The 12305-nt window shown below is 37.2% G+C and overlaps 1 protein-coding gene and 1 long non-coding RNA gene across 5 annotated transcripts in view; one reads left to right on the top strand and one right to left on the bottom strand.

Annotated features, from left to right (window-relative positions):
* Positions 1-1641: 1641 nt before the first annotated feature.
* LOC131279417 (uncharacterized) lies at positions 1642-11035 on the bottom strand. The gene is made up of 3 exons (XR_009186751.2): positions 10896-11035; positions 8493-8530; positions 1642-1778 (listed from the first exon to the last, which is right to left on the bottom strand). It is a non-coding gene; the product is annotated as an uncharacterized lncRNA (long non-coding RNA).
* Positions 10390-12305, top strand: part of ERCC6L2 (ERCC excision repair 6 like 2) — a 126719-nt gene continuing 124803 nt past the window's right edge. For 2 of the 4 annotated variants that reach the window (XM_012530015.4, XM_012530017.4), the window contains exon 1: positions 10390-10860. In XM_012530015.4, coding sequence (XP_012385469.2) covers positions 10815-10860 — 46 coding nt within the window. In that variant the 5' untranslated portion in view covers positions 10390-10814. The remainder of the gene's footprint in view (positions 10861-12305) is intronic. The other 2 variants (XM_058301551.2, XM_071216640.1) reach the window with 2 other exon arrangements.

Genomic DNA, 12305 nt, shown 5'->3' with positions numbered 1-12305 from the left:
GTGGTTATGTACAGCAGAGATTGAGAGTTGAGGAATTTTCTTTATCTGTTCTTTGTTTATTATTTTTATTGAAATAATGAAAATGCTCTAATAGTGATTGAAGTGATGAATGCACAACTCTGTGATTATACCAAATACCATTGATGGCACACTTTGGATGAAATGTTTTATTAATACGTATCGAAAATTGTTTTGTTTAAAACAAAATAAAAGTAATGCTTCTAATATTTCTACATCAAATATGATGTTTGCTGCATATTTGCAATACATACTCTGTATCAAGTTAAGGAAGTTTCCTTCTACTGCTATTTTGCTAATAAGTGGTTGGATTTCTAAGAATGCTTTTTATAGATTTTCCAACTAAACTATACTTGTATTCCTGAAATAAACTCGACTTGGTCATGATGTGTTATTGTTGTCGTCGTCGTTGCTGTTATTCAAAGTTAAATTTAGGTCATTAGCTTTTTGTTTAGAATTTTTGCATCTATGCTCATAAGCAAAATTGGCTTTTTATTATCATTTCCCGTGCTGCTCTTATTAGATTTTGCTATCAAGATTTCACCAAGTTTTCTTTTCCTAGCTGCTAAAACAAATACCATGTGATGGCATGACTTCACAACTGGAATTGACTGGCTCACGTTTCCAGAGCCTGAAGGCTTGCCTCCTCTGGGAGTCGATGTCTTCTGGCTGGCCAGCAATCTTTAGAGCTCCTTGGCATATCCATCACTTGGCAATATACATGGCGGCATCTTCCCCTTTCTCTTCCGTGTTCTGTTGACTTCTTTTCCCTCTGATTTTCACTTTGCTTATAAAGGAGCCCAGTAATCCAGATTAAAGCGTGACTTGATTGATTGGGTCATACTTTAAATGAAAGTAACATCTTGAAGAGATCTTATCTACAATGGGTCCACGCCCACCAGAATGCAGACCAAGACCAAGAACCTGTCCAAACTGGGGTACACAATTCAATCCATCACAGGGAGTGTTTCTTCCTTATTTTCTTAAAAAATATTCTCTGGAACAGTTTATATAAGATTGGAGTTATCTATTCCCTTAAATATTTGATAGAACTTTCCTGTATAGTCACCTGGTCTGATATTTTCTTGGAGGGGCATTTCCAACTACTGACTCAAGTTTCTTTAACACTTATAGATTTACCCAGGTTTTTTCTTTTTTGATAAAATTTTTAGAGGAAATACACATTAAAATTTGTTGGCATGAAATTGTAATATGCTCTCATTTTTTCTAATCTCTGAATTCTCTTTAGTTTTGCCCTATTTTTTATTCCTAACGTTTGTGTCTTTTCTCTTTTTTGATGCATTTCACCAGAGGTTTGCCTACTTTAATAATCTTTTCAAGCATTTAACATTTGGCTTTGCTGATAGTCTCTATTGTGATTTTAATTACTCTTTATCAATTTCTGTTATTTATTATTTATTTTCTATTTCCTTTAGGGTTAGTTTGTTCTTTTTGTAACTTAAGTTGGATGCTTCAATCATTAATTTTCAGATTTTCTTCTTTTTCAATACAAGTATTTTGTTTCCTCTACTGATTTCCTACAGATTATGATATGTAGTATTTATAATAATATTCAGTTCTAAGTTGAACAAGCATTACTCATGGGATGAATTCAGAATATAAGTTCATTTATTTGCCACATTTCTCATTCAAACTCACGTTGCCAATTTCCCCCCATACTCTTCAATGGAAATTAGGAAAATTCGCATGATTCTTCTGGTCTCTCTCAATAGCAAAAAATCCTTTGGTCATTTTTGTCACTAAAAATAAACAAAACTGTCAGTTTGGTACTTAATAAGGCCACCATGGTATAATAATTAAGACATCAATACTCATTCAAAGTTAACTATTCCCCTCCCAGTGCTCATGCCTGCTATACAGATGAGTTGTCTTCAGTGAAAAATGTGGGGCAATTGCTTTTATATATATGTTTTATGCTTACCTTCTTCCCCTACCTCTTAGGCTACTTCTAATTTCTCCAGGGTTGCTTTGGGAAAAGGGAGATAAAGTAAGCAACAGGAAAGTCATATTTAACTAGTACTGCCATGAGACTGCACATGCTCTCCTCAGACATCTGTCTCATAGGAGGCTTTCCTGTGTTCTTCAGAGTCACTCCTTTACCCCTACCCACCCAGCAGCCCCAGTCCCCTGCTAAGGTCATCTTGAAGCCTGTGCTGACTTTCTTTCACCTATGACTCACATCTTCTCTAGAGGAAATGTACATCCTTTTGTGACAATAAACCCTGGGATAAAGCAGTTAGCCAGCCATAGTACTTGCCCTTCAGATTTCTAGAGTTTGAAGCCAATATTCCACCACGTCCCCAAAATTCTAAGGGATGCCTATCAAACTTTCTAAGTGGAGTGTGAGGTAAGGCGGGTGGGACTTACACTCAATAGCACTGTCAAAAACTTGTTCTCTTCCTCTAATCTCCCATTCCCCACCTTTTATATCCTCAATGTAGGTGAGGAGTTAGGATCATAAAATCTATATTAATGACTTCCTTTGGTAATTTTGCTTAGAAGACTATTACACATTAAAATGTAGAGTTTACCTTCTTGGGGACTCAGCTGAAATCGTTTAATTTTAAAACGTTAAAAACGTTTAAACATTTACTTTCTTTTTTCCTTCATGATTTCTTCTCTGACCCATAAGTTATTTAGAAATGTGTTTTAAAATTTCCAAATATATCAGCTTTAAAAAATATTTTTAAAATATTGATTTCTGACTTAATAACACTGAATCAAAGACCATTATATAAATATAGTAGATTGTTGGAAAACTGTTGAGACTTGCTTTGTGACAGTTTATGGTCAGTTTTTGTAAATATTCCATACGTACTTGCAAAGATTTATTCTCTAACAATAGGATGGAATATTCTATATGTCCATTAGATCAAAATTGTTGATAATGTTCAAATCTACTATTTTTTAAACTGACAATTTCTAGTGAAGTGTATTCAAAATTCCTACCATGTTTGTGAATTTATCAGTTTCCCCTTGAAATTTCGACAACTTTCATATATTTTGCGGCTGTTATTAGGTAACGATAAGTTGAACACTTTTCTACCTCCATGATCAACTGTACTTTTTATGATATATATAATTTCTTCAGCCAGTCTTTTCATTAAAGCCTGTTTTGTATTTGTATATTAATATTGTGAGCTATATCAAGCTTTATGTTATGTTTTTTTTATTTTACTTTCAGCCTTGCCTTTATTTTTCAGATGTATATCTTATAAATGGCATAGAGATGAATTTTTTTTCCAATCTGAAAGTCACTATTACCAGCAAGTTTAATCTGCTTAATGCATTTATTGCCCTTATTGAAATATATAGATTTATTTATACTATTTCATGTTTTCTATTAATCATGCTATTGCTTTATTTTCTTCCTTTCCAGTCTTCTATTGGACTGACTGGACTTTATCACACTTTTCTATTAAAATTTATACATTCATTTAATATTCCATTACATTTATGCTAACATTTTAATATGAACACATCATTTAGTAAGAGTTACCAATATCTCTACCTTCCTCTTTTCCAAGAGAAAAATCTTAAATTCCTAAATTTAAGAATTTGAATTTAAATTCTTTCACTCTTACCCCATTTTATAAGTTACTGTTGCCCAGTATTTAATTTTCATTTATTTTTATACTCCCAAATTAAATCATTATTGCTATCATTATGGTGTTTTACAGTTTACCAAATTGTTAGGTTAATCATTCTTTTTTACATTTCAGATCTTCCTTCTAGGTTCAAGATCCTTTAGTGAGATCTATTGGTGCAATGTTTTTGGTTTTGTCTGAAAATACTTTTATTTTCCCCACACTATAGTTTAGTTGTCTATAAAATTCTAGGTTGACAATTATTTAGTCTTTGCACTTTGAAGTTATTGTCCCATCATCTCCTGGCTTTGTTGTTACTATTAGGAAGTCTGCTGCTGTCAAATGATCATTTTATTGTAAATAGGTAATCTGTCTTTCCTAATATCTGCTTTCAAGATTCTTCTTTCTTCTATAATTTCACTTAAATTTGTCTATTTACTGATTTATTTTTTATTTATACTGCATGCACTCATTTCATGCTTTCTGAATCTGAGGATTTCAGCTATTATTTCTTTGATCATTTCCTCTCACAGGTGTCTCTATTCATTACTTTTAGAAATCCAGTTAGATGTATTTTAGACTTTTGCCTTTTAGCTTCCATTTCTTTTAACCTTTTTTTTTTTGTATTTTCCGTATATTTGACTTTTTACCCTACATTTGGGATTACTTCTTTAAATCTATCTTTCAATTCATGAATTCTATATGAATTGTGTTTAATATGCTATTTAATTTACCATTGGGTTTTTTATTTTAATAATTAAAATTTTCATTTCCGGATGTTCCAGTTCTTTCAAAATGTCTACTCGGTGTTTTTTGTTTCTTTGTTTTTTGTTTTGTTTTGTTTTTTTGTTTTTTTACTGTTTTTGTCTTGGTGTTTTTTGACGGTGTCATTTTTCCCTCATGTTTTCAGTTCCACTTTAAAAACTATTAAATATTTTAATACACCTTTAAAACACTTTATATCCAATACTTTTACTAACTGAATCTCTAGGGATCTATTTCTGTTGCAAATTGCTTCTACTGGCTCTTGCTAATGGCTAATTTCTTTGTGTGATTTGTAGTTTTTGGATTGTGAGTTGTTTGATGGGACCTTATCTCCAGGAATTCTGAGGAGTCATTGTTTAAACTCGCATCTCTCTAGAAAAAGATATGCTGCTCTTTTTTTAGTAACCTGGAACCTATTAACCTGGCATTACATTATGCTGTTATCTTGACTTGGGGTTCCCTAGACCACAAGGATTGTAATGACGCAAATCCTAAACTGAATCTGTTTGAGCACATGGCTGTGGTTTCAAAATTTCCAGGGAAATCAACAATCCCCTCTCTGAACTCCCCACAACAGAGTTCAGGTCAAGATAGACAAGTTCCTTTCTTTATCCTCCCCTTTTCTATTGTCCAGATTTTTTCTTAGTCTATTGAGGCAGGTTAGTATTAGGAAAGAGGGAAGACGAGTTACAGCTGGGACCTGGCAGAGAACATGGCCATGAGACCCCACTCCATAACCCTGAGGGATGGCCATTACAAAGAACAAAGCCAGAAAGACTCAGAGGAGACCCTGGGCTCAAGTGGAAGCCCCATATAACTCCAGACAAAAGGCCTCCTCATTGGTCCCCTGAGAGCTAACAAGTGGGGGGTTGTAAGGGACCCATCAGAACAGCAAACAGCTGGGCCCCTCCCCAATATTAGGAAAGGGGAAGAGGAAAGGTCTTAAAAAGGCCTAACCCAGGGCTCCATGAACACATCTCACCCTGTAGCATGCCCGCACTGTGTCTGGGGATGTGTCCTTTTTTTCTTTTCTTGTTTCTTAACAAACTCTTTACTCCCTCGCCTACTCCATGGCAGGTCCTTAAATTTCTTTACGCCACCTAGCCAAGAACCTAGAAGCCCAGAACCCAGAGTATTCCACTAACACTATCATTTCACTGAGGGTGTTCTCTTTCAAGTTTTCTGATTTTAGTCATCAGTCCAATTTGGCACCCTGTGAGGACTTAAAACCATGTCTTCTGTCCCCACAAGATTGTTAAAATTGAAACCTTTATGAATTGAGATAGACAAATGCCCCCAGGATAGCAGTGGTCTACATACAAGTTCAATAAGCCAGTTTTCAGATCCCGCCTTTGTTTTGACCTATGATTATTTCACATACTTTTTTTTTTTTTAAAAATAAGCTCAGCTATGCATTTTGAGTGTTTTTATAAAAACATATCATTCAACTTTTTGGATGTTTTGTTGCAGAAATTTCAGGCTTATTATCTGACAAGAAATATGAAATATTACATGAAATATAATCATAGGTTTAAAAATTTCCAATCTAAAAATCTCTTCTGTGAATAATATTTTTATAGACCTATTGTATGAGTCAGCCAAAGGGGTGCTGATGCAAAATACCAGAAATCAGTTGGTTTTTATAAAGGGTATTTATTTGGGGTAGAATCACAAGCCCATTAAAGAGTAAATTACTTCCCTCACCAAAGTCTATCGCCAAGTGTTGGAGAAAGGTGGCTGCAAGTCGCTGCAAAGGTTCAGCCTTCCTCCTAAGGCTCTCTGGTCCCAGGTTCTTCTGGTATCAGATGTAGGCTGGTATAAGGCTCACCTCTCTCCCCGGGGCTCATTTCTTCCCGGGCTCTGCTGCTCTGTTCTCTCCACAAGGTCAATGTAGACTATCAGGCTCTCTCACTTCCCAGGGCGCCTGCCTTGTCTATGGAGCCATCTCTATTCCTTTGTATTCTTCTCCTGTGTATTTACTTCCCAGGGCTCCAGCATCAAAACTCCAACTCTCTCCTCTGCCGTGTCATTTTCTCTGTGAGTCCCTGCCTACCAGTGGGGGTGGGGGGGAGTGAGGAGGCTCAACATCCTACTGATGTGGTCAAATCAAAGCCTTGATCATAATTTAATTAAGTAAAAGTGAAATCTCTGAATCTAATACAATCTAATATGCCCAGAGGAACAGACCAGTTTACAAACATAATCCAATATCTATTTTTGGAATTCATAAATAATACCCAACTGCTACACCTATTATATTGGAATGAGAATCAGGCATCATGTTTTGTTATTTGCTATTTGTGACCCTGGGTAAATCATCCAACATTTCTCAAACTATTTCAAGTGAACGTTTCTCACAATGGATCAAGTGATTTCTAAGATTTTTTTGAATTCTAATATTCAATGAGTGTATGAGGTAAAAATGGCTTTGGTGAAGGTTCAAGATGTAATAGCAGTCATCATACTGGATTATGGTATATTTATAGTACTGACTTGCCATTCACTATTTATCTTTCACTAAACCTGGCTCAAGTCTCAAATTTTCTTTTGTTTGGCCCAAGTTTTAAAGTCTTTAGGGTTTAAGTTACTTCTTGGCAAAGCAATACACATCTATTTCTACCTTTCACTTGCCCTCATTCATCTTTTCTTCCTTTATTCCTTTCTTTTCATTGCTAAAGTTGGCTGGAACATTGTATCAAGGGAAAAATACTACAACCGAGTATCATTTAACTCAAATTCTAAAACTCAACTTCTTGTGTTGTCTTGGGTTTTCATCTATTTTTTTTTTTATTTACTATTTTTGCAAGATTAACTCACAATTTTGGAGAGCTCTATATACATATATGTATTTGACTTTCGTAGTGTGAACCTAGAAACTATTTTTTCATAAAATATTAATCGTATTTCTTAAGAGCCTCTTTGATGTTTAAATAATATTCTTTGCAAATGCTATGCTCTCATCATGTTTATTTTTTTTTCCTTTCTGTAGTGTTAACTGGCTTGACTTTACTAGATCCTCCTTTGCAAAGGTTTTGCATATAATTCAGTTAGCCAATATCACTTTTATTGACTTCAGGAATTCCTAATTATTTTGCAAGAATTTCAATTTCGGTTTGCAGTGATTTGCATCAGGGTTGGATGTTTACAACATCAGCAACTAGACTAGGGTACCTATGCAATGTGCATGGATAAAAGCTACTGTTTAGTGGGAAAAGAATGTCTGAGGATGTCTAACTTTATAAGGCAGCCAGTTCACTAAAACATATTTTCATGTTATGATGATTTCTGTTTCAACATGCATCATAACCACGGGACGGGGGGAGAGATTAAACAATAAGCACTCAGAAAATGAGGAACCTTTGCATTGTTAGTCACAGGTATTCCTTCAATCAGATTACCTCTTTCATTTAAATAAAAATTTACTTCTCAATTTGTCTTATCACTTTTATTTAGAAGGTCTGCTCTTTAAGGATCTATATCTTAAATCCATGAACTTCTGGAAAAAACAAGAAAATACTGTAACTGAGGGTTAAGAATTAACAAATAATTATGATTACAAAATCATTATATAGATGTCTTTATTTTATAAAATAGCAAAATGTTAATATCTGAAATTGCTGAAACTGGCTGGATTTAGCCTAGACTTGCTATTGTGAAGGTCATTCTAAACAGGTCTCACCCATTTATGGTTACTCTAGACTTAGCCTCACCCCTGTGTATGTTTAGTATTATGATGATAACCTTCTGTTTAATATCCATATGGAAAACCTTGTGACATCTATTCTGTCCCAGAATGATTGTAACTTTGTTACTCTCCCTAGTTTGGGACCCACCCCATCCTGGTCAGCACCTTAATGTTTATTAATGAGAGGACCTGTGTCTAGCCCCACCCCAATTTTTCATTAGCACCCTGATGTTATCAAATATTAGAATTCACGCAGATCAAGGAGGCAATTTGTGGGCTAAGGCAACTGACCTTCTTTCTTTGCACAAATAAACTGTTTCTCTTTTTGAAACTGTGGTTTCTCAGGAATTGGCTTTAAGGTGCCCTGGGAGAACAAACCCGCTTTTGCTTGGTATCAGTATTATACAACTACTCACTTCAGTGGGGGGAAAACATCAAACTTCTTCTGTAGTCACTGTAGAAAAAGAAAATTAACCTTGATTGACATTTTCATTTGCGATTGGTTTTAGAGATAATGGGAAAAGAGTTAAAGTAAAATATATATTTCATCAATTCTGAGAAGATTTTTTTCTATATTTAAAAATTTCCAACATTAGGAGGTATTTAGGATCAACAGAGTATAACAGTTTATAGTCAGCAGTGTTTTTTCTTTCTTGGCTGTATATAAGATAATATGTCACACAAGCTACAGAAGTTTTAAGTTAGAATCTAGCCTTAAATTCTGATCTAAGTAATAACATATTCCCAACTATTAGCCAAAATATTAAAATGAATCAACAGCTATGTAGAACGCAACTTCAAGTGGATGCTTTCTATTGATAACAGTAACAGCAAAACATATACTCCTTACTATGAGGCAAGCATTATTTTGTGTTTTACTTAATTTTCTTATTTAATTATCATAATAACCCTTTTGAGGAGGTTATGATTTATAAGCCTCATTTTATGAGTGGTAATATTGAAGTAGAAAAACATTATCTCACACAGTGGATGAGCTAGATGATTGTCTTAGTTTCCTACCTGCTGGTAAAAAGAAACAATGCTATTCTAGATGAAAATATACTATTGATGCTTAGTATTTGTGAAAGAACGGATATGTATTTGCAGGACAAATAGCAATATAGATTTCCTCATTAAGGCTCTGTAAGTAGGCAGACCAATGATAAGCCCAAAAATGTCCATGTCCTAATTCCCAGAATCTGTTATCACCTTTGCCAATGTGATTAAGAGCTTAGACCTGGAAATGGGGAGATAAACCTGGGTTATTCATGTAGACCCAATTAATGAGCCCTTAAGAACCTTTCCCAGCTTCTCAGAGGAAGATGTGACAATGGAAGAAGGGTCAGAGATGAAGTTTTGCTGGCTTTGAAAACTGAATAAAAGGACTATGTGCTCACAAATGTGGGCAGCCCCTGGAAACTTAAAAAAAAGCTAGGAAACCGATTTCCCCCTCCACCATGAAGAAAGGAAGGCAGCTTTTCTGGCATTTGATTTTAGCCCAGTAAGTCCTGAGTTGAACTTCTGTCCTACTTCTGGCCTACCTCCCTGCAAGATAATAAATTTGCGTTGTTTTCAAGCCTATAGCCACAGCAGCTATAGGAAACCAATGCAAGTCCTTCTGGCTAACCTAATTCAAGTTGTATATGAAAACATATTTTAATATGTGTGGAAAGTATCTTTGAATTAGCCAATCCATAACATCTGGAAAAGTGTTAAACAGCACCCACTTAACTGGAGTGGTATAGTACCCTGAAGTTGCTTACAAAATCATTCTGGTTTACTTAGAGTAGGATTTTCTCATAATGTCTTACAGAAACCACTGGTAACTTTAGATGGCACAAGGAAAACTACCAAATTTTAATAGTATTTTTATGTTTACCTTCTATTTATGGCAAGTGTTGTGGGTCTTGTACCCAAAGAAGTGATTTGTGGTTTACTGTATTTTAAAGCGTATGACCCAAAAAAACGAGCTAATTTCACTCAGCCTCCGCGTGGGTGTCTTGAAGGGTTACCATCTGTACAAGGGAGGGAATGGCTCGTTTTCTTAAGTTCCTAGGCATGCTACATGAGGAAGTCACCAAGCACCACTATAAACCAGCGGACCAGAACTGCGGGAACGGCGGTCACCTTCCAGCCACTATCCTCCTTTCAGGTCCTCAAAGTACCACCAAACGTCTTGAAAGGAGCCCGTTGCTACCTTCCAGAAGCAAAATGAGCACCCGCCTGGCGTGGAATAGCAAACATCGCGATACTAGCATCTATCGCGAACCCTTACGCTGCTAGATTCCTGGGGCAGAAAACCTTTCGGCTCCTGTAAACTAAGAGTTTGTTCGCGCGAGATCCCAGAAACTAGCTCTCGCGGGACTTTACGAGTCAGGTGGCAATGAGCCGGGTGTGGTGGAGAGAGGCCCGATCCTGAGAGGGAGGGGAGGGGGTCGCTATGCCAGCGTCCTGTCCTCCCCCGGCGGCGGAGCCTGAGTCGCCTTGGTGAACGCCGTGTTGGCAGACTCACACGGCATCCATCGGCCTGGACTTCGCCACCCCTTTCTCCCTGGGCCCTCTCAGCCTCCACCTTTGCTCCCCCGGTCCCGTGGTTTCGGGCTCCGAGAGGGCGATGTGCGGACAGGGGCTGAAGGTGCTGCTGGCCGCGGCCCGTCTGCCCGCCCCCTCCTCGCTGTCCTCCGTCGCCGGGCTGGTGGTAAATACCGCCGGGCTGCCAGGCCCCTCCCCCTGGCCCGATGGAGCCCTCTGTCCCGAAGCCCCGCGCGGAAACCGCCGGCAAAGGTATAGGCTCCGCGCTCGCCTCCCTGCCCAGGCACCTTGTCTTGACGGCGCGGGTTTGGGTCCAGGCCTGCCTGTGCCCTTCGGGTTGGGTTGTACCCTGTGACTCTTCGAGTGACAGCTTGGAGGTTGTGAACCATTCCAGGGCGAGGCCGGTTGGCGATTCTGTGTCTAGAACCTGGACCTTGGAATCAGCCTGCTCTTGGTCCTAGTGCTGACCTCAGAAAATTGCTTGCGGACCAACTTTGGGCAGTTTCCTCCGTTGTAAAATTGGGGTCATTGTTAGGTTGTTGTGATTATTAAATGGAGTATGCAAAGCTCTCATGTGGCCCATAGTGTGCACTCAGTAAATGTTAGGGTTTTTTAAAAAAAATTATCCCTGTATGCCTCAGTTTTTAGTGAATGGTAGAAATTTGTTAGAATTTGAATAAAGGTGAAGATATTTAGTTCAGTTTACTTTTATTACACAAAGCTTAATGTATGATGTACTGAATTAGGGCCTTATATTCCACCTTACTGGGTCAGGAAGAGATGGTTTAAGGAAGGTGTGGTTATCTGCCATTCATCATCTGGGATACCTTCTGCCTCCAAATTCTTAAGCTTCCATTTTATAATGTGATATAACAAGGTACCAGGTATTGTGTGCTTGTGTCCCAGCAATATGTTCTCTTGTCTATCTACGTGTTTTTCTTTGAGGAAGTTACCGATCTCATTAAATGGATAAAGAATTTAGAGCCAAAGCTCAAAGGGGTTAAGCAATAAACTCAGAGAGCTCAGAATTCTTGAAGCTGTAACTCAGGAACCACAAATATGAATACCTATGAGTCCGGCAGGTAAAATAAATAGATGAAGCTGCTGAGTGGAAATGATGGTGACTGGGATGCTCATATGCCAGTGAAAGGGGGTAGGGGCTGCTAAGTTCCAGAGAAATATTCATGTGTGAACTGGTATAGGATGGTAGCTACAAGGCCAGATAGCTGGGTTAAAATTCAGGCTCTGCCACGTAATAGCTGTATGACTGGGCAATTTGTTTAGCTTCTGTTTTGGAACTAATAATATTACTTACATCAAGTAATGAAGGGGTTATTGTGAGGTTTAATTAATGAGCTACTGTATCTGAAGCACGTCTAGCACACAGAAACCTTCAAATGTTAGTTATATAAAACAGTCATTAATTCTACAAGTATTTGTTGAGTTTCAGCCATTGTTTTGCGTGCTCAGGATATAGCAATGAACAAACATGCTCTAGGGAACTTATATAAGTTGGATAGACATACAACAAATATTTTTTTTATTTTCCCCTGAGTATGAAAGCAAGTGAGGATAAGGCAAAAAAGAGTGGTAGAGGTGCTATTTTTAGTTTGGATCATCAGCTAAGACACCTGAAGTGCTTTTTGAACAGAGTTCTGAATGAAGTGAAAGAATTATCTACTTAAGTATCTGTGGAA

This window comes from Dasypus novemcinctus, chromosome 8 (genome assembly GCF_030445035.2).
Source record: "Dasypus novemcinctus isolate mDasNov1 chromosome 8, mDasNov1.1.hap2, whole genome shotgun sequence".
Classification (NCBI taxonomy): domain Eukaryota; kingdom Metazoa; phylum Chordata; class Mammalia; order Cingulata; family Dasypodidae; genus Dasypus; species Dasypus novemcinctus.
The sequence above is the reverse complement of the archived record's forward strand: the minus strand, read 5'-3'. Positions and strand labels throughout refer to the sequence as shown.